This window comes from Lissotriton vulgaris, chromosome 10, assembly GCF_964263255.1.
Source record: "Lissotriton vulgaris chromosome 10, aLisVul1.2, whole genome shotgun sequence".
NCBI classification, from domain to species: Eukaryota; Metazoa; Chordata; class Amphibia; order Caudata; family Salamandridae; genus Lissotriton; species Lissotriton vulgaris.
The window spans coordinates 667,405,590-667,428,530 of record NC_141698.1 but is presented as its reverse complement, the minus strand read 5'-3'; the positions used below and the strand labels follow the sequence as shown (position 1 = coordinate 667,428,530).

Below are 22,941 nucleotides of genomic sequence, written 5' to 3'. Positions count from 1 at the left end.
TGGTGCAGACTGTGCCTAAGTACCACTGAGGCTTTTCTGCAAAGTCAACCTGTGCAGCAGGGATTCCAAACTAATCAGTTCACTGTACTCGAAGACTGATTGTATTTTATTTTTGTTTAGAGTGCCAGGAATAGATATGCAAACTGCCTTAACCACATCGCTGCTGTGCATTTTCTCCCACTGTGCTGGCTTTTCATTTACTCCATGTTTCATGACGAGCTCAGCTCGTCATCAGCACAGCTCCACTGTGCCTCATGACGAGCTGAGCTCGTCATGAGCATGGATGGGGTTAATAAGAAAGCGATGCCAGGGATAAAGGACATACTATGCCACAAAATATTGTTTAGGTTTTGGGGTAATTTTTGCACAGACACTTAGTTGCAGAGAGATCTGCCCATTTAAAGATAAAATAAATAAAAACCTAGCTGAAAATGATTGCTGACCGAACATTCTTAAATAGTGTTCACTTGGATTTACAGAATGCCTATGTGGTGAGTTTAACCCCTAAAGCAAAATTTTCTACCCCATCTCAAATGTGCACACTTTTCTCACCTCTGTGATAAAAAAAGAAAGCTACATAGGTAGACTCAACATTGCGTTTCACACAGAGCAGGCAATGGCTTAATATCTTCAATGAGATCTCTGTAACAAACGAGAGACAGAGCCAGCCCTACCCTTCAATGAGGCATTAGAAGCAGTAATTAGGGCAGCATTGGAGAAATCCCACTCTTTTGTTGGACACTTCTAACGCCAACTACTCACCTTATGAATATTCTCAGAAGCCAGACTGGACCCTGAGAATCTTCTCACCAATGCTCCGTCATGCCTATTGGTGGCCTGAGGTACCTCCTCTGACTCCACACCCCCCGCAATTGATTGAGCAGAGCTTCATATAAGTGCCACCTCTGAGCACAGTTGTCGGTTCCTTTGTTCCGGTGCCCTCGCGCAAGGGTCCTGAGCTCTGCTCCCAACTTTGTCAATTTCCTGGTGACTTCTAAATTATGTCAGGCAGTGTACTTAAGAGTGATGTCTCCTCTGAAAATGACCGGAATGAAGCTGGGCTGTGACTCTAGCAAGACATTTTTGGAGAGATTGTTGTTGAAATGCCTTTTTTCCTTTTTAAGACTGGTCTTTGAGGCTACATAATAGGCAGAGATATAGAGGCTTCTGGTCAGCAGCGTTTATCTGTGGGTCTGTTAAATTGTGAACCACACTTTACTTCCACCCATTACAGCATGCAGCATAGGGCAATGGGCCAGTATGATGCAGTGGGTCAGCCCACTTCAGCTATTGGCTCCCCCTTTGTGTGAGTGAGGGCAATTCACTTCTGCAAAATGTAGTGGTCTTCACAGAAAAAAGTGCACTTTTTCAGAGCCTTGGCAGCTGCATTGTCCATTTGCCTTGATATGAATGGCTTTCTATGCATACTTTATTTTTTATTTATTTTACCTTTCAAAAATCTTTGATTGATAAACCAATGGTAAGGTATATAAACTATTGGTATATAAACTGTCATAAACTATTGCAACATAGCTGCCCATGCTTGAACATGTGCACAAGCAGTCAGCTTTGGTATACTGGACAAAAAGAACCAAGATGGCCATACATTATAACAAAAAACATGGTTGCCTGTTCGCACATGGGCCAACAACTTGTTATAGTTTTTTGCCATAGAGTATGCCTACTTAAGCATTGAAAAAGTCAGACTCTGTAGCTGGGTGTTAAAGCCCAGGATTATTGTGCTTGTTCAGAAACCTGTTAACCATGCCAATGCTAGCTTCTTTTGCTGCCAAAGCTATGAAATGCTAGCTGTTAACAATTTTATATGTAGACCTATGTTGCACACTTTTTAATAACTGCATAATGTTCAAATAGGTACTAAATACTATTAATGTAGCATGTTATTTTCTGTTGTTTTCTCTCTTCAGAGCATGGGTCATTTTGTATGCCAATGCTTCTCTCTGTTTTGAAAGAGGTAACTGAGACTTGTTTGTCTCAGACTGTGGATGCAACAAATGAAGATGCCACAGCACTCCTTGAAGCTGTTCAGAAGTTGTTCCAGAAAGTTTTGGAAACTGTTGCACGTAAACTGAGAAAGCAGCGAGACGAAGCTCTTCAGGTATTGTTTGCATGTGTGTAGCTCTTTTTTAATTGGGTACAAGTGAAACATCTTGCAACTTATTAACATGTTTGAAAATATGCCTCTAGGGTAAGTTACGTTTGATTTGATTCTTGGTTCATATAACACTCTAATTAAAGGAAGGAATGTGTGGTAGCAGCATCAATACAGCTCTTGCCACCATCGGTCACTTGCTGAAACTTTTTGCGAACAGGTAACGTGCCACTCCGAGAGAACCTAGTTTTAGTAAAACATACTGGTTGGCGTTAATCATGTTCCCATTTTGCAAAGTGTTGTATTTCATTTGGGACAATTATTTGACAGTTCTTTGTGAGTATATTATTTTTGGGTGGATACTGCTAACTGCAGATTCCTCACTCGCAAGACAGGATCTGGAAACTTTTCTTAGCCGTGTTCCCACACTCCGCTAAGCTCCACATTGGCTCTATACCTCCATTTAAGTGAGAGTGGAGCTGCATATAAGCGCCTTCTGTGTGCGCTGATGTCAGTTCCTTTCTTTCAGTGCCATTCAAATCAAATCCATAGCTCCGCTCAAGTTTGTTGGCCTTCTGATGACTTCTAAAAATGTGTGCTAGGGAACGATATCACATCCTAAAGCTGCAGGTTTTAAAGCATAATACGACTATAGAAAACAGATTTCTGTCATTGACCTGCTCCAGGTGTGTGTTTAGTGTCAGGGCTCAGGTCATGGCTCGAAATTGTGCTATCGTTTTGCCCTCATGCAGCTGGAGGTGATCTGGGACAGAGAGGCAAAGCTGTACATCGCCGAACATAAGTAGTTGGCCCTTTGCCGAAGTCTCTCTGCAAGACATGGCTGCAGACTCTGTCCCTCTCTAGAGGCACTCTTAAAGTCCTCAGGTAAGTCAAAACAGAAGTCCAAGTGCAGACATAAAAAACCAAGGTAGACCCAATCTCATCTGCCACTCTGAACCCAAAGAGAAGGTGTCATCATAGAGTTGTTCACCTTTGAAGTCTCCGTTTATGAAGTAGGATCTTCAGCTGACCCCGGGGCGACCCAAGATTCCCATTGTTGACTCTGCAGCAGATTGAAGTCTTCCACAAAACCATGCTGCAGGTTTTTGGTGTGTTTCCTGTTCTTTCTGGTACACCTTTGTACCTCAAGGAACCACAGGAGCCCCCAATCTGAATAACATCAGTGGCTCTGACCGTTTTTTGCTGTCTGGCACCTTAGGACCCACTTCGGTCCCAATACAGACTCTGGTACGTGCCTCCACCTCTGCTCAAGAACCTGCACTGGTCCTACATGATTGTTTTTACCGGTGCAGGAAGAGGGTCAAGTCCGAATGTCAAGACACTGAACAGAATTCGTCTCAATCTTGTCCAGTGTTGTGCTAGGAAATTACAAAAGCACGACTGGTCATCATGCACACTGACGACGCCCCTCTACAAGGGCATATATCCTTGCAGAGGCTGTATTACCTTTTTGGCTGATTTGGAGCTAGGGGTGCCCTAGGATAGTGTTGATGGTGATGAGTTTCTAGCCTCTCTCTACACAGATTATACCTTGTACATGGATTTGTAAGAGGCGAGTGGGCTTGACACCTTTTTCAGAGGCATAATTTGACTTGACACTTGGTCACTAATGGGAGAAAGTCCCTCCTTTGCAGTGGTGTTCTGGAAGGCCGGAGAGGTTCTGAATTTACTGTTGCCTTCAGTCGAGACCAAAACATACTTCCTGCCTGAAATTTTACAGCCTTGGTCTGCTACCGCTAAGCTTTTGCTCCCTTTTAATGAGCCCCTTACTGAACCTTAATGGCCACTTGGTCGAAGCCCTGTTTCTACCCTCTGTTAAATAGGCAGGTGGACACGTGTCAAAGACCGGCTCCTGAAGATACTGATTTTGTTACCAAATACCCTCTCCAGATAGCCTTGTGGTTCAGGTTTCAACCAGTAACGTAAATTTCAATTCATTCCCTATGGATAGGGAATCCAAGAGGATTGAGGATTTTGGAAAGCTAATTGTAGGAAAGTGGCCCGTTTTTACATGGTCACCCCTACTTTTTGCCTGGCATATGGTGTGATATCAGCTGATGGTGCCCCCTGAAAACCTACCAGCTTCTGGGGTCCTTGCTGACTAGTTTCTTCCAGCCTGTCACCTAAGACGCTGTTCTGACCTCCTAGGGTGAGAGCCTTGGCTCTCAGGAGACCAAGAGCAAAAGCCTGTCTGGGAAGAGAGTGTAATAGCCCCTCCCACAGGATGACCTGTTGATTTGCCTCTTTGGGCAGGCAAGCTTCAAAAAAGCTGCTCCATTTGGGATGCAAATCTGGCTCCCCTCACAGGAGAGGAAGCCACCCCCCTGTTCAGAGCCTCCTTGGCACCTGGACAGGCGAAAAATTAGCTGGTCAAGTAGGTGTGCCGCCTCCAGGTTAGTACCACCCCTAAGGTGGGCTACTGTCAGATGAAAATGATTTTTCAGAAGTAGCCATCTTTGTGATGGCATACTTAGAAATTCTGAAACAGGGTTATGCCCACTTCCCACCGGAAGTGGTTCTATAGGGGGCGTAGTGCCCCCAATGGTCAGTATTTAGGAGAGTCCTTGCTCCAGAGAAGCAGAGCCCGACGACCTAAGAAGAGAGAGGACACCGAAGAGCTGCAAAAGGCAAGGAGAGAGAAGCATCTGGTACCAACCCTGCTGGCCTGTCTGCATCCCTCTTCGAAAACAGTGCCAAAGCCGACTCATCCTTCAGCTGTGACTACAGAAACGTGAGACGACTGTCTGCCTTTGAAAAAGACTCAAGACCTCCATGAACAGTGGACTTTTTCTAAAGAATCTCCCAAAGAGAAGACTCTTGTTGCCTCCGGAACAGCCAAAACCCGACACCTGAAGCCACCACTGCACCCATTGCCTCTGGCCTGAGTTAAAGTGGGCCACCGGTGCCAACAAAGTTCTCCAGCCGCCCAGAGCTTGTGTCCATCGTGGTTTCATCCCTCCTGGACTCCCAGATGCCGCCTGCAGCCTCTGCACGCAAGCCCTCTCTTTCTCTGCTGCCTAAACATATATAAAGATACTTGCTATTTTTATAAATTAGTATGGGTCTCCTTCTTGAGTTGTGGTGTAATTTATTAATCATTGAAGGTATTTGTAAGTGTCTTGCTCTCCTCCTTGTTAAGCCTAAGGCTGCTCAACCACACTACCTCCTAATAGAAAACTTTGGGATTGCATAGCAAGCCCCTGTCCATTCATAAGGGAACCCCTGGACTCTACACAGTATATCAGCTTATTGCTATATCACAAAGAGTTGGCTTCCTACATTCATGTTTTCCTCTGCTAGTGTGACATTGCAGTCAGTTAATGCTATTTGCTAACTCCATAGTTGTACACATGCCCTTGGGGACATGGCCAGTAATAACTGGCTGGCTGTCCCGTAGGACCTTGGGGCGCTCTTTGGCTCAAACAATTCATGATGGACACACAGCAGTCCAATATGTTCTCCATGTTGGTCTAGATACTACGGAATTGTCCTAAGTAACACAGAAATATTAACTGTAACTCAATTTGAGCATGTTTTTGTATAACAGTGAAACACTGCTCACTGAAGAAAAACTGGGGCCTGTAGTACAGGTATCTTACAGCAAATCAGGTAATGGGAAGGAATTGTGGGAGGTCCTCAGACGGTGACGGAGAAGCAGTAATGCATTAAAATGTTCAACAAAACAGAGGTTTGCAACACCTCAACAGTGGAAAAATGCTACCATAGTTTCACTCTACTTTCCAAAACTGGGGAGGAGTGGGAGCGTCCTCCCGTATTCCGACATTAAGGGTCCAACACCTCTAATATCTGCCACTCACAGCTCATCAATTCGATTGCGAGGCTGAATAATCCTCACTTCATTGCTCTTAATAGCACTGAAGTTTTTCTTCACAATAGCTAGATTTATATTATGTCTGGACTAAAGAAGAGGATTATGCTTGTTCAAACCTTATTTACCACCAGAGCAGAATCCACCAGAATGCGTTTGAACTAGAACTTCTTGGTGGATTCTAAAGACCAATATGCTGCCCTCATTATCATCTATCCATTCTCCTAAGAGAAAGTCCTTGAAAGACATGGTACACATGAGCCCCATTGTCTATATCATCCACTCTTGCATAATCCAGTGAGCTTCTCAATATGGATGAGATCACTTTAAACAACTTATTAATGACAATCAAGTGATTCACCCCAGAGGGAAAAAAATCTATGGTCATTTCCTAAAACGCTGGTATGAATCTGACCACTCTTCATTTTAGGAAATATTACCCCATGCGTTGTGAATTTCTTGTATGAAAGATCCAGTGTTTTGACATCTGAGATCAGGCAATACCACAGATGGTCAGCTTAGCTGAAAGTTCCTTTTGTCAAAGGTATTCATTCTGGGGCCACATTTGAAAGAAATTTAAAACTCTATTGACATTCCAAAGATTAGAATATTTAGGCTCTGGAGAAAAGAACGCCTAGTACCTTGAACAAGCTTGATCACCATTTGGTATTAAACCACCAGCAACGTATTCATCAGCAAATGCCTTGCCAAGATGGCCATTCTATTCGCCATCCCATCTTGGTGTTTTCTGAAAGAAAATTTAGGATATGGACCAAATCTGCCCAAAGAGATCTAAACCCTTTGCCACACACCAATATGAACCACTTTAGGCTGAATGGTAAGAGCTTGACCGTACCCTTATTAGGTTTTCTGAATGAAAGCAGTAGGTTGGTTCGAAATTCCTGTAGTCAGCCAGCATTCCCTGTAATCCTTCAGGTCATGAGGTTCAGGTGATCTTCCCAGGACTTGCTGATGGGCTGGACTTTGAATGTCTATCAGAATCATCTGAAATTTGGGGGGGGGGGGGGGGGGGGGGGGGGGGGGGGAATTGCAGAAAGTTCCAGAAGAACTAGGAATCAAACTTGAAATATTCAAATCAGCATTGTCAAAACTAGCTCCACTGTCTGTCTGCCAAGCATGAGAAATGGCAAAAAGACGTAATTCATCCATTTTGACCCATCCTGCAGAATGACAGCACCCCTTCCAAATCCGGTCACCAACTGAAATAGCGGGGAAGTTGGTGGGTCGGCCAAAAGGCAAAGAGGTTTACATCTCATGATCTCCATCTGTATATCTTTGGCTTTCCTGGAAAATCTCCCCAGTCTAGTTTTCAGTTACTGGCATTGGGGATTTCCCTTAAATTTCAGTCTGGAACCATATTCTAATAGTCTAGGCAGTATTGAGCTGTCACCAGCATCCTGGACTTTGGATAAGCTGTCCCTTTTTTGAAGAAATCAAAAGGTCACAGTGTCGTTGGTAAGGCTTTTTAATAGTAAAGGAATCGCCCAGTAGTTCCAAACAATTGATGTGTAGTCTCACTTCTTCGTCTCGCATCTCCTTCAGGGGGTAATTCTCCTCATCGCGCTCTCCAGCCCCATTGGTTAACATCTGACTACATCACTAGGTTTCTGGAAGTGATGAAAATGGCTCTCCTATTACTGTCCTGTGTGGTCCAGCCATAACTGTAGGTCTGCTCAGGCTTCACTTGACAGTCATCCGCTCCAAATATGTTACTCTTCACAAACATGAGACACTTTACTTCTTTAAAGGGGCCTGTAATGAGCTGTCCCTGTAAAATAGCTTGACTTTACAAAGCCATCCGTCTATCTAGCCTGGCCAGCTTTCTACACTAAAATGGCTCCTTCATCAGGGCTATCCTCATGTCTTTCTGGATGTTTGTTACCTTCCTCGCAGGCAGCCACAAATTGCGGACCTGGAATCCCGTAAACACCATAATCCAGTTAGGGCACAACCCTGACTTTTCCCCATTTATTTCAAAGCCTAGGTCCTGTAAAAGGGATAGTGTAATTTCCAAGTGTGACCGCTACCTTTGTCTGCATTGAATCACCAGTAAAATGTTTTCCAGGAATGCTATTTCATAACCGAAGTCAACCATCTATGAAGCACCACTGTGCCAAGGACAGCCAGAAGGATAGGGCAGTAAACTTGTACACTTAATCCTTCCAAGTGAACTGAAGAAAAACTGCAGTGCAGGACAAAAATGAGGATCATAGGGTGTGCGTTCTTTAGATCCAAATGAATCATCCATTCCTTTTCAATCAGACATTTCTGTCAGATATGTCTCTGAGGTTGTGAATGCTTTCCATCTTGAAATGATGATAGATCAACCACTCGTTGAATTCCCAAAATATGATCACGTTCATTGCCTTTGTTCTATATCCCACTAAATATATATGGCCTCCTTCTCCCTTAAAATCCTTTTGGTCAAGAATCGTCTGGCAAAAAGGTGCTTTCTGCAACATCTTGTGTACCTCCTGATTTCTCAAGGACTCCTTCCTTGAGAAGCGCAGAGGTGATGGACTGCTTTTCTGCCTTGTTGAACTACAGAGCTCTGTATGGAACCCTTCCACTGTTTGAAGCAGCCCAGGGTACCATTCAGCTACCACCACTTGGGGACGAACAAGGATAGCTGCTATTCTAATAGAAGGTGAAAAATTAGGAAGTTATACTTGTAAAGCATCTTGATGCTTTGTCGGCAGAACAGAAGCTCTGCCTACACATCTTTGGCTAGAGCCTCCTAGCAAGAAGTATCCTCTGAATCTCTTTGGATCTAGTCAGACTTTGGTTCTCCTGCAGTATTTTCCTCTATGTGAGCCTTGGTTGGCAAAGAGTATTGTTGCGGGTCCTCGTACTTTGACCAGCCACTGTGTAAATCTCTGTGGCAAACCTTTGTGAAAGCCTGGTTATAGTTAAGTGCAGTAAAGATTGTTAGAGGGGTGTGGCCTCACTGTCGACCAAGAGGGCTGTGCTAGTCTGAAGCTCTGGCAAAGTCGTCTAGGGAATCACTGAAATGTGCTCGGAACCTGTCCTAATACGGTCCACCTTTGGCGGCGGTGCTGAGGTGGTTCCCTACTGCGGCTAGCCGAGCATGCTGGAGGCTGTATGGTGACAGGGGCTGCGGGTGAGCCTGAGGTTGGGGCTGCCGCTCCCCACCCCCCACCCCCCACCAATTTCTGCAATCTGAACACCAGATTGGTGTTGCCTCCTGGCCCTGGATCGCCTTGAGGCCCGGCTGGCTGCGGGGCCAGGCTTCCTGGGGGGGCGACGTCTCTCCAGTGGGCCCTGCCTTCTGCTGTCAGCTTCAGCTGTGTGGATCTGTGATGCTGCTGAGCCGGGCCCACTCCGCGATCCTACTCCTGCGAGCAGCCAAGTTGTCGAATTGCTGCTATCTGATCTCCTAGGCCAACAGCACTTCACCCTAGGACTGCACCCCACACCGGGCCTCCTCCCTAGATTCATAATGACCAGATTTCTCCATTTTCACGATCGTTACATTGCCCTCAAGCTTGGGCATGAAACTGGCCCACTTCGTTGGTAGGGTGCCGACATCTCTATATCCTGGTTTCACCTAGATGGTGCAGGACGCCAGCCACAAGTTTGTTGACCCCAAATCCTCCCACAAGAAACTGGGACAGTACTCTAGTGCGTGTGCGCAGCAGGGACGCTCTACTCCAGAGCTTTCCACTCCAGACTCTGAGATGTGCTCTGTCTGACCTGCACAGTCATGAGTTTGCTATTCATTGATCACTCATAGATGTGACCCACATGCACGCTTAATTCACCATTTATGGAATGTACACTGATGTCCTGGAACATTAGAGGCCTCAAAAACCCTTGCAAGGTTAAGCAGTTTATTACGCTATCTTGAATGTCATGGTGCGGACATCGCGTTCTTGCACGAGACCCACCTTTCACCGGGCAAATCCCATACCTTTGCATCCTATTGGGGTCCAATATTTCTCCTTCTACAACACCTATTCCAGAGGGGTCTGCATTTTATTTTATGAAAAATTTCCCTTTTCACAAGGCTACTGCGATTTTTCACGAACATTGCAAATACGCTTTGGTAACTTGGACACTGGCGGGCAAATCTGCCCTTTTGGCAAATATGCACCAAACATAGACTCCCCTTGCATTTTTCCAGACGTTACTCACACAAATTGGACTTTGACCATCTCATATTGGGGGCGACCTTAATCTTTTAATGAACCCGTCTTGTGAGTCATCCGCTAATGCTCCAATTGGTAAACCACATTCCCTCTGAAGACCTGCTAGAAATCTGCACTACGTATACTTTCATTGACGCCTGGTGTCTAAAAGGCACCTACTTGCGGGTGCACACTCACTACTCTGCCCCACATGCCACCTGGACCTATATTTATGCACACTCAGATCATGCCACTATGCTAGCCACTTTCCACATTCCATTTGGAGGTGCTTGCGAGTCTGAAGCTCTGGCAAAGTCTAGAAGAACGGTCACCCAGGCCCTCGTCAGCAGCAGGCTGGACTACGGAAATGCCCTCTATGTAGGAGCCCCGGCCAAACTGCTGTAACGACTGCAATGCATACAGAACGCCTCAGCACGACTGGTCCTCGACATCCCTTGCCACAGCCACATCACACCCCACCTGAGAGATCTGCACTGGCTTCCCGTCAACTAGAGGATCACCTTCAAGGTCTTCACCCACGCACACAAAGCACTTCACAACACCGGACTAGCATACCTCAACAAACGTATCACCTTCTACGCCCGAACCGCCAGCTCCACTCCGCCGACCTCGCCCTCGCCACCGTCCCCCGCATCTGGAGTGCGACCACCGGTGACAGATCATTCTCCTACCTCGCCGCCAAGTCCTGGAACACCCTCCCCATCCTCCTACGGCAGACCGAAGACCTACTAACCTTCAGGAGGCTACTCAAAACCTGGCTGTTAGAGCAGAAGCACCCCCCTCCCCCATCCAGCGCCTTGAGACCCTCACTGGTGAGTAGCACACTTTACAAATGTCCTGATTGATTGATTCCCTGGGGGGCAGTAAGGCTCCATGCTTGGATGGCTTCACTGGAAATTTTTGAAAAAGTTTCGAACACTTCCTGGTGCTGTGGTTGCTTGCGATGTACACAGAGTCCATGGCTACCGGGGTACTCGCCCTGACATTACAAGAGGTGATTATCACCTTACGCCTTAACCCAGTTAGACCCTCATTATGGTGGCTCTTACCGCCCCTTTTTGCTATTAAACTTCGACAATAAGATTCTTGCCTAAGTACTATCTGACCGCCTTGTGTTATTAATGGACCAAATAACCTTCCCTACACAATCTGGGTTTGTCCTGCACGTCTCTACCTAATTACATTTACGTATAATGTTCTCAGAACGTAACATGATTTCTCCCGACACTCCAGCAGCAGTTGCCCTCCTGGAAGCGGAGAGGGCCTTCGACTCACTGGAGTGGCCGCTCCTCCATGCTACATTATGTAAGCTGTGGATTTCAATAGGATTCTCTTTCCTAATTAATCTCTTATATTCCGCCCCAACAGCAAGTCTTAGAACTAACTCATCGGTCACTCGTTCGCTTCCTATTACCCGGAGAGCCCTTAAGGGGTGCCCGCTATCCCCTCTACTATTCATCATAGCAATGGATCCTCTCGGCCGATACCTGCAGCAGGATCATATGCACCGCAGCCTACAATTCCAACCTGCACGGTGCTTGCATCTCTATGCAGATGACGTACTACTCTTTATCCATCACCCAGGGGAGACTCTGGCCCCTATTCTGCGTGAGGTGATGCGCTTTGAGAGCCATTCCAGACTCCTGGTTAATTGGTCCATATCCGAGCTTTTCCCACTGACTGATGCCACCACTCAGTTCCAGTGTGACTTTCCCTTGAAGTGGTGTAATGGCGTGTTCGGCGTACACATACATTGTCATAAGGAACACATGGTCAGCTTGAACTACGTTCCTGCTGTGGCCCCCCTGACTGCTCAGGTGGAACTCTGACTACGCCTCCCACTCTCCATTGTCATGCACATCACCATCATCCAAATGGTGGTTCTTTCTCTGTTTTTAAACCTCTTTCAAAATATTCCAATAACTCTGAACAATGCCTTTTTTATCACATTACAGGGGATTCTGTTGAAGCTCATCTGGTCCGGTAAACGTCCCCTCATTGACTGGGACACACTAGTCCTACTATATGAATGGGGTGGGTTCGTTGTATCACATTTCCAGCTGTATTATCCTGCAGCCCATACACTTGCCACTGGTTCCATAGAAATGCCAGGCTCCCGTTCACCAGGCGGTAGATTGATCTGGCCGCGCCTGTGCCATTAGAATCTGTACTGGCCAGGGGCTTCACAGTGGGCACCAGTGACATACAACCACTATCCACCACGTCCTGGGTGCGAACTGCAGCACATGCTTAAAGCCACGTTGCTGCATTCCCATTCTCTGCTAGTGGCCAACAACCTGTTGTTCCCTATTACCAACGAGACAATGGTTAGGCATACCCTGACACACTACAATATTCATACATTCTGTGACCTTTTTCCATATGGTCATGTCCTTTCGCACTCCACAGACTCCCGGATGACTCCTGCAAGGGTGAAGTATGCTTTGTATTTCAACGCATTCACACCGTGCTTCATCATAGATCCCTTCTTACCCATTAAGGCCTGTATAAATTATCTGGGCGTCCTGCTGACAGGCAAATATGGTTTGCCTGCTGTCAAGAAACGTGATCAGTTTCCCCCAATCACCGCCATAAACATATTCATTTTAAATTCCTACGTCATGCTTACGTTACCCTGGCTGACCTTCATAAATGCGACTGTACAAGACCCCCGAGTGCACTACATGCCACAGTGTAGATGATACCTTTCTACATATGACTTGGATCTAAAGACATATCACACGTTACTGGGTGGAGGTTTTTTCTAGTTTGACACAGATCGTGGAAACTTATATTAGCCCAGCACCACTAATAGCTTTGGTGGGTTATGTGCAGGATCTCCCGAAAGGCATCCGTCACTATACGGCGATGGCCCTCCTACTTGCTAGATGGGAAATTGCACTTCATTGGGGGACTCTCCACCTCCCGACCATTCCTAACTGGCTTGCGAGCCTGGCCCACTGTGACACTACCTGCAAGCTGTATGCCTCGCTTCAACCCCCTACTACAGGCCTAAGGATATTTGGCAACCCCTCTGTACTTATTTGTTGTCAAGAGCACATTCCACACCATACACCCAAAGTGCCTCTACCAACCTCACCCCACTCCCTTCCTCCCCCACAGGCCTCCCCTGGCCACAGTGCTCTGACCTCTGCACCCTCAACCCCTATCCCTCCCCTGGTTCCATGACACACCAGTGGGTTGAAGAACATGTGATTTATGCTCACATGTAATCTTTTATAGTGCTAGCTATAGGAAGACTATGTTAACAACACAGCAAGTAAATGTTCTGGTTGGGAGTTAAAAAAAAAAAATGAGAAAAAAAAGTTACGGCCGTCACATATTTGCCCATTTCTTTTAGGAAATGTTCTCCAAAGAAGCAGCCCTGAGACGATAATCTTGCCTCAGACAGCACCATATTTCCCAACATGTGGTCAGCTTTTTATGAGTAATGAGTGTGTGCATTGCGGACAACGCTCCGTTTGTGTTGCTAAGCAGGGATATGGACCTTTGGACACACCCTTGACAGGATACTCTGAGCTACCAGACTCCTTAAAGACTTTATCATTGGCCCTCTTTAAGATCATAGTCTGGAGCCTCAGGTTGTCCAGGAGTTTGTCTGGCTTTTTGATTACCTTCTTGGTATCTTTGATAGTCCTGGCTGGTTTAAGGAAATGCCTCTTTTTGTATGCTCATCCCCGAAGTTTCTCGACTGATGCTGCGGTTTTTTCTACTCTGAGAGTACACTGAGGCCTCCTACTAGCAGCGCAGTGCCCAGACCCTAAACTGTACCCAATTGGAATGGCTAACATACCTATAACTCCTTATTATATAATGTCCTGGTACCCAGGGCATGTAAATTAGAGGGGTACCCCAGGGCTTGCATCACTGTTTGTGCCACCCTGCCGGTCCCCCAAGTAAAACAAGTTCTCCAGTCCGCCACTGGCAGAGCAGTTGTGTACCACAAGTCCAGCTTCGTCATTGAAAGCAATGGCAAAGCCAATACTTCCCCATTACATCAGTGTAAGACTCCCCTCTGGCAGGCCTATGAAGTCCTATAGCAGGGTGTAACATATGACATGTGCAGAACATGCATTTTACATGTCCTGACCGTAAACACGCAAAACCAGCAATCTATTTCATAGCCCCCTCCCCGCACACCACACTGCATCTATAGCATCCTTGTAGCATCTTCAGCATCCTTCATCCCTTGCATCAGGACATCTGACATTGTAAAGATTTGATAAAAGTGCCTAGAACTGACTGAGGATTTCTTCACCTGTTAAGGTAGCTGTTCTTGAGGACCTGGTTGGTCCCACCAAATCGGCTTCCAAATGGAATTGGTCACCTAAAGTGACCTCCAAGCCTAACTTTTTACTGAAAAGATTAGTGTCAAATTTGTTGAATTTGCCAGTGCCTGATCGCGGTTAAGTGAATTGTCTTGATTCATACATTTTTGTAAAATCTTTATCTCCAGAACCCTCTGGTAGATCTTTTTCATATCAGTGTCTACATTTCTATAAAAATGCAGTCTGTTTTTATAAATTGGTGTCATATTTCTTTTGTGCCGTGTCAATTTCTTCTTCAATTGTTTTGGTGCTGTATAAATGCTTTACTCTAGTTCCTCTTTGTAAGCCTTGCTGCTCAGTGCCACAGCTACCCCGGATTGAGCTGATAGTTTGCCAGATTAAACCTACTGGCCCTAAAGGGGTTGGTAAGTCGCACCCCCACACCATTTAATACACCCCATTTTCTCAAAAGTGGGCATCATTGTATAAATTTCAGGAGGAGGAGCAATTTTGCCTTCATAGGAATTTTAAAGGCACTCTACCCTTTACCGCAGCGCAAATTCTGCCGAGGGGGATTGGGGGGGGGGGGGTGAGGGCGGGGTTGGACGTGGTACTGCGGTACTCATGACAGCTCCCGGCCGTCATAAATCACGGTGGACGTGTGCTCATGACGGCCGGGAGCCATCAGAACTCCGCCCACTGATTAATTCTCCCTCGCAGGCGGGGAATTAACACCACGTGGGAGGAGCGGCAACGTTCTGACTGCTCCTGGCCGTCATGAGCACGCGCCTACCGGCATGAGCACCGACGGAGTTAAGGTGAATGCAGGCTTTCTTCACCTAGAGTCTTTATTTTGCTACCCACATAGGAGGCTACCTTGGCTGCTGGGACCTACTCTGAGTATCTCGGATCAAACAGATTGTCTGGTTCTGCTGGGCTACCTCCAAGTGGATCCTCTCTCTGAAAGCAGTAGGCATCTGGATTGGGGCATCTAGGGCTACTGAGCACAGCGGCCTTATTGGACGCATCCGGTGAGTCCCTGTTATTCGCACCCTCATCAGTCGTATAGACTCCCTAGAAGAGAGAACTTGTTCAGAAACAACACAATGTCACAACCTTCCAGATGGAAGGGGATGCATCAAAAGAACCTTGAGCTCCAGAGGAAGACCTCACGCAAGATGTCACAGGTGTCTAGGTGACGTGCATGGTCCCTCTTTGCCTTCCCATCCGGTCTAGGGTTTTCATCACCTGGCAATTCCTCCTACTATAGGAGAATGTTCATGCCAGCCCAGGCCTTCAGATCCTTGCTCACCACCCTTTGAACGAATGTACCTATAACCTACATAAGTCCGGGCCTCATAAAGAATGACTCCTCCTCCTTCATTACCTTGCACTCCTCTTTCCCCAAAAGGACACTGGCCATCGTATGCAGGCCAACTAACACACTAAGCAGATCCCAAACTGCACTGGGCAGATTTCACAAGGTAGACCTTGGTGTTAACAGTATTGGCCTTCCAAATAATTGTCCATACCTGCCGATCCCTGGGGCAGTTGCGTGCTGTACCCAAGGAAACTCTACAGGTCATTTGCATATGTGAGTTGTGGTCAGCAGTACAAGCAACAGGCTGTGCCGAAAATAGAAGACACAAGCCTCCCAAAAGCTGAACATGCTGCACAGAGGACAGCCCTGCATGTGTTAAGGCTCAGCAGCGTCACTTCCATATTCCCAGGCCGTTGGGTGACTGCAAACAATTGACTACTGTGACCTTCAAGCACAGTAACCATGCCTGACACTGTTGCCCTGATTTGCAGCTTTTATGCTCATTGTTAACTCTCAAGCATGTCTGCCTATTGAAGCCCTTCCACCTCCTGCTGCCACCCATACCTAGAAAGAGAATCCACATTCTCCACCCAAGAGTAGGGCACTTCCCACTTTCACGATTAGCTGCGCAATAAAAGCGCAAACACTGTGTGAAGCATAGTATAAGGGTGGATGAGGAGGGGAGCGGTGGAGAAATTCTCTCACTCACATTTTTCCTCCACCCCAACAACATATGAAAATGGGTGAAACCACTTCAGTCATTGGCTGACTTAACTATAAGTGGCGTCATTCTGCCCTTTCACAAGGAGCAAATGCACACTTACATGTAAATCCCATCAGTGCCAGGGACTACTGTGGCGTTGTGATATATCCTTTGAACACTAAAGGTTATTCATGCTAATGTTTATTTTGACTTTATTGCAAAAGCTTCCCTAGCAATAAAGTTTGGTGAAATCTATGACAAAACAGAACATCTATTGACAAATTGCAAAGGCTACCAGCCAACGCTGCCATTGCTTGTATTCTACTCGACTCATGGGAGTCGATGTTCTGAAAAAGTTTGCAGTTTTATTGTTGGTTTAAATGGCTGCTGCGAGATTAAAATTAAGAATGAAATGCATAAAATCTCGCCTTTGGTCCCCAAATATTACAACTGCTATTTAAACAGTAATCACGAGAACTGGCTTTTCAACTCTTAAAAACTGGTTATCCAAAATGAAGTCATCAGCATAAAGGAAACACTTATTGCAGCAGGTTCATATTTTTGCGCAATACGTTGTTCCACAAAAGAGGTAATCTTTCTAGATGTTACCGCTCATTATGAACCATAGGTGAATTTAAAAGTGAGTAGTATTAAACTGTAAATACATATATTTTCTTTTTTTATTGTGCATCAAACTGTTGCTTGTGGTAGCTGAGTTTAATTTCTCACTACAATTCTACATATTTATGCTCGTGCAAAGGAGCAAAAGGCAATGGACTTAACGCTTTTTGGGGAGGGGATGTTGTTACCATGAATTAGAAGGAATAAGTAGCAGGTCCACCATACATGCTTCAGAATAAACAAATGTATTCCTTTTTTATGTTTTTTCAGTTGCTGCGTTCCATTCAAGAGCCACTTGGGGATTTCATTCACACTGTTCAGTACTGGCATTCTGTGTGTACAGATGTACACCATGGAGTTCTTTCTACATTACTTGCCGCAGTTGTTGTAGAAATCAGCTACACATTACGAAAGGTAAATATTGTGACTGGATGCTTGATCTCAACATTTAACAGGTTGAAGTTGTACTTGTACCATTTTGATTTACTGTACATGTAACCGTGGGCTAATGTCTTCACAGATTGAGTTGTCAAGGTATTTATTGATTAGATTTCTTTTTTTTGCTTCACAGGGTACTGGCCAGTAATGTTTTATGGTTAATAGGTGGTCCATGATCAGCAACTTTGTAGACCAAATATCATGTTGAAAGAATTTAGCAACACTCTTTTAGTAGATTCTCAAATTGTATCCCTTATCACTTTAGCTCCTTGATGTGCAAAGCTGAATAGAGGGATATTTGACATCAGAGGAATGGATCTTTTCACTTCCCCTGCTGGAATGCATTGAAGGGAAGGTATTTTGAAAAGGGCAAATTGTGAAAAAATGATAAATTATTTGTTTCAATGCCCTGATTGTGGGGGCTATGGAGGTGGGCTTCGGTGTGGTAGTAATGTATGCTTATGCCTCTGAACACTAAGCACTTATTTTCTTATAACAAGGAAGATATGATGCCAGATTTGGTTGTAATCAGAAAAGTGTGTCACGTCATCTGTAATTATTTTGACAGATGACTGGTGATGCCGCAGTAGCCTGTAGATCGAGTCAAACCAGAAAGTCCTGCAAGACCCAGTTGGCAAAATGTTCCTCTCAGCGAACTTGACCATCCAGACAAAAGTGCTTCATGAATGTAAAGAGAGATGCCCACATAGCCGCCCGGCAAATGTTTAGGACAGGGACCCCACATGACGCAGTGGTGACAGCTTTGGCCCTGGTAGAATGGGCTCACAGTTCTTCCGAAGATTGCTTTTTAGCCAATGAGTCGCAGATCTTAATGCAGAGCATGATAGAACAGATAGTCACCTTTATGTAATTTTTCCAAGGCTAATCTATTGCTATTCTCCCCATCAGCAACAATTAGTATTTGATGTGATTCACATTCATATCTCCATAGTGTCAGATACTTGTTGCTAATACTCCTTCAGCAATTTCCCTAGTGTTTGTCAATTATAGATTAAGGTTGTTACTTATTTTCAGTTGTCGCTGACCGCGTCTTAAGGTCTTTTTGCAGCCATAAATCGTAGTACCACAAAAAGGTACCATATCAGGGACTCTTGGCATCAAAGGGAACCCCTTCGAGTTTAGAACTTAATGAATGAGTAAATGAATAGCTGGATTCATAAACTGTGTGTACTCTCCCGGGCGTGTCCTGGTGCTAGTGGAAAAGTAATAGGAGAGTTCATTTAAAGAGTAAAAAGCCAGGTCTTCAACTGTTTTTTAAAAGAGCATTCATAGACTATTTGACGTAACTCGGCCAGCAAGCTGTTTCAAGCTAGTGGGCCCAGGAGGGAAAAGGATCTGTCTCCCATTGTAGCTCGATTTACCCTAGGAACTTTGGCAAAGTGACCAGAAGATAACCGCAGAGTTTTAAGGGTAGAGTTAAATTGAATCCTAGAGGACAGGTATTCGGGACCAGAGAGGTGAAGAGCCCTGTGCATGAGTGTCAAATCATGGTCCTTTTTTTCGAAAGTTAATCAGTGTTGGTTATTCAAATGGGTCATCATCGCTACTCATCTAGGTATATGGAGTACCAGATGAGCTGCTGCGTTCTGGACAGTCTGCAATTTCTGCAGCAGGTATTGTGGAAGTCCTGCATGTGGAGCATTGCCATAATCTAATTTGGACACTACCAGGGCGAGGTGACAGCTCAGACTTGACTTGCAGCTGAGATAATAGCTATGGCATTGCCAACTCCATTTCCTTCCAGGACTGGATAAATGGATCCTTCAGCAAGAGGACCCTAGGTACCCTGCTGGACCTTCAAGGCAAGATTGTAGAATCAAAGAATTTTGCAGACTCCCCACCACAGTGACCGGCCCCTCATCTGTTCCGACGCTGACAGCGGGGTCCAAATTCCCCACAGTGGTTGCATCAACTTTAGCCCGGATGATAATACACTGATTTCACCAGTTCTTTATATCATGGATCCCATCTCAAAAACTATTGACTCAATCTCTGTCGATGGCTCAGACCCGAAAATCTGATAATCAATTGATTGAATTGAGAAACACTGTAGAGGCGTTGGACAAAGACCATTTGGTCCTTGAGTCGGGGCTCAAAGTCATACACAGTTTGGTTAAGAGCCTCTCTGAACATCTAAGAGCACAGGACAGCATGGAAGAAATTTGGCTTTCACCAGCAAAGATGACAAATTGGTGTTACAAAACATTACAAGGAAATAATGACTCCAGGATGTCAATGGCTTTATCTGTGTTTACTTCATCAGTCTCACATTATATTTTAGAAAAATTACTTGTTAATAAAATCTTAAAATAATAAAGAGACAGTGAGACTGATCACTGTTCCTGTAGAACCTAATGTTTTCGTGTTGAATACAATAGTAAACTCGTAGGTTAATCTTAGGGATCCCGCCAATGCAAGAGGGAGCCAATGATTTGCAGCCAGAAGATAATTTTGCATTAATTTGCAATAAAAAGAGGAAGAAACTTCACAAACTAAAGAGACTTGGCCGGACGCAACTTACTTCAAGGAAAGTAATTTCACCCCACCCAGAAAGCGTTGCACACCGATGCAATACAAAAAACTATCCAAGAAAGTACAAAAACTTTCTGTCTTCAGGTCTGATCAACCCCATCTTTAATCCATTGCAGTTCCTTCTTCAGCACCTTTAATTACACACTGAGAAACAGCGGTCAACATTTGTCAACTGCACCACTGACAATCGCCCTAAATTCTCCCCCAGCAGGATTTTCTCTAAGGCCCTCTGGGTCAATACTCAACTGATTAACTTGCTACGCCAAACTCTGTAGATCTGAAAGAAACAGGTTAGTGTTAGATTCCTTACCTTAGACTATCCCCAGGCGTCATACTGGATCCGGAAAGTTTTGCGTAGCAGTACCCCTACGCGTCGGTAGGTGTCGTCTGCGGCTCGGCGTCCATCGTCGGCGTCGTTGTCGCCGGGATGACGCTGTCGGAGTACTTAGATGCCGCCCTCGCGCGCTGACGTCAGTTTTTCTTTTTTCCGCGCCAGCAAGTGCAGATCTGGAACAAGGAGTACTTCTTAGTCCCTTTTTGACTAACTTTTTCGATCCTTTTTGGGTCCTTTTTCGAGTTGGTAGACTCTCTGTGCCGATAGGGATGCCCGGGTTCAAACCTTGTGCCGATTGTAACCGCCTGATGTTGGTTACCTGTATTGCCTTGGGGCCAACCACGACGACAAGTCGTGCCCCGACTGCCGAGCCTTGACGTCGAAGGCTAGGCAGGAGCGGTCCCGTAAGCGCCTCGAGCTCCGGCAGTCGGCCTGCCGTCGTTCACGGTCCCGGTCGAGGAGGAGGTTGAAGGACCGGTCGCGGGGGCCACAGTCATCGCAGCTCGGCGAGTCAACACCATTCATCGGGCTCCAAGTCCTCAAGTAAGAGGCACAAGATGTCGAAGAGACGACATCGCTCTTCAGACTCCCCCTGACACTCACGCGATGCGGCGGGGGGTTCGGGCGACACCACCCATGCGGCTCCGCCAGAGCCGCAGGCGCCACGGCTAGCTCCGTTCCCTGGGCTGAATGCGACGCCAGAGGAGATCGATGCCTTCCTCATGGCCATGAGGTCGCTCTCTCCTCCGTCGGGTCCCGCTATGGCACCTTTGGGCCCCGCGGCCTCGACTGGGAGCCCATGCGGGCCGGGGACTTAGGCCCCGGCGCCATCGGGTGCTTCGTCCTCGGCGCCGTCGACGACTCGTGTTCTGACGCCGCAGGGCCCCACTGGGTCCGGATCTGGGTCGCTGCTGGTCGACCTTACGACCCCTCCGCCGGCGCCGACCCCCAGGGTGTCGCCCTCGACGTCGTCCCAGGTCTCTCCCTCGATCAGGATCTGGCGTCGCTCTACGCCGCATTAGTCGCCGAGAGAAGAGCAATTCTTCTATGATCCTGCCCCATCCTTTGCACCTGACTATCAGGAAATTGGAGGCGAGGAGGGTTGGGAGGGGTCTGAGGACCTTCTGGCACGGGAGTGCCAGTCATATCAGGACTGGGCAGTTGAGCTAGGGGAAGCCAGTGGTTTGGACACTTCGCCCGACACTGGATTTATCTCCCCTCCTACAGTGGCTATGGAGGAGGGGGCTGCTTACAGCGTGGTGTTGACGAAGGTGGCCAAGGCCTTGGCTCTTGAGCGCCCCGTCGCGGCCGTGAGGACTAACCTCCTCACCGAGGTCCTTAAACTGCAGGCAATCTCTTCGGAGCCTGTACTGCCGTTTAATGAGGCCCTTACTGATGTTCTGTTGGGCACCTGGTTCAGGCCCGCTACAGGCCCCTCTGTAGATCAGACCGTGGCCAGACCCCACCGCCCGGCACGGGCGACCCTAGATTCCTGTCCACCCACCCCACACCCGAGAGCCTGGTTATCCAGGCCTCTAACTCCCAGACTGCATTCCCGACTGCTCCACCTGATCGGGAATCCAAAAGGTATGAGCAGTTCGGTAAGAAGCTGTTCTCCTCACTTAGTTTGTGGTTGCGGTCCGTCAACACCGCTTGTCTTTTGGGCCGTTATACCCACTCTCTGTGGGGCACGGTCGCGGATGTGCTGCCAAATTGCCAGGTGGAGCCCTGGGGAAAATTCACTCAAGCCCTTGCGGAAGGGCGAGATGCAGCACGGTACTCTAGTCGATGTGGGCTGGATACCACGGACTCGCTGGGCAGGGCGATTTCCACAACTGTAGTGGTTCGCCGCCACGCTTGGCTGAGGTCTGCCAACTTTTCAGCTGATGTCCAGAACTCACTCATGGACATGCCGTTTGATGGCCGTCGCCTCTTTGTCGACAAGGCAGACAGTGCGCTTGAGCGTTTCAAAGACTCCAGGGCTACGGCCAAGTCCATGGGCCTGTCTGGCCAACGCCAGCAAACTTCTGCCTTTCGTGGCCAAGGAAGGGGCGCCCCTTCACGTCCTGCCAGCCACGGGCCGCAGACTAACATCCAACGCGGTGGCGGTGCCAGGGGACAGCGGCAAGGCCAGTCCGCATCCACCCCCGCAGCATCCGCCTCAAAGCCTTCCTAGTCCGAGCTTTCAGGCCCATTTGACGCCAGTGGGGGACAGGGTTGGCCATCACCTCCACTGGCGCACTATCACATTGGACAGGTGGGTGCTGCGAATCGTCTGAAGCGGCTACTCCCTCCCCTTCGACGCGAACCCTCCAGCCATGCCACCGCAGTACCACCGCGTGTCGGGGGATCACTTGCAACTTCTGCAAGAGGAAGTTACGGCCCTCTTGGCCAAGGGGGCCATCGAGCACGTTCCTGGGCCAGAAGTAGGGTGTGGTTGTTACTCCCACTACTTTCTGGTTCCCAAGAAGGGCAAAGGGGGCCTACACCCTGTCTTAGACCTGCGGAACGTCAACAGCTTCCTCCGGA

The 22,941-nt window shown here is 47.0% G+C and overlaps 1 protein-coding gene across 1 annotated transcript in view; it reads left to right on the top strand.

The window, feature by feature from the left end:
* Positions 1-22,941, top strand: part of NCAPG2 (non-SMC condensin II complex subunit G2) — a 431,039-nt gene that overhangs the window by 293,104 nt on the left and 114,994 nt on the right. The window contains exons 23-24 of the mRNA XM_086941500.1: positions 1,929-2,119; positions 17,358-17,501. Coding sequence (XP_086797626.1) covers positions 1,929-2,119; positions 17,358-17,501 — 335 coding nt within the window. The remainder of the gene's footprint in view (positions 1-1,928; positions 2,120-17,357; positions 17,502-22,941) is intronic.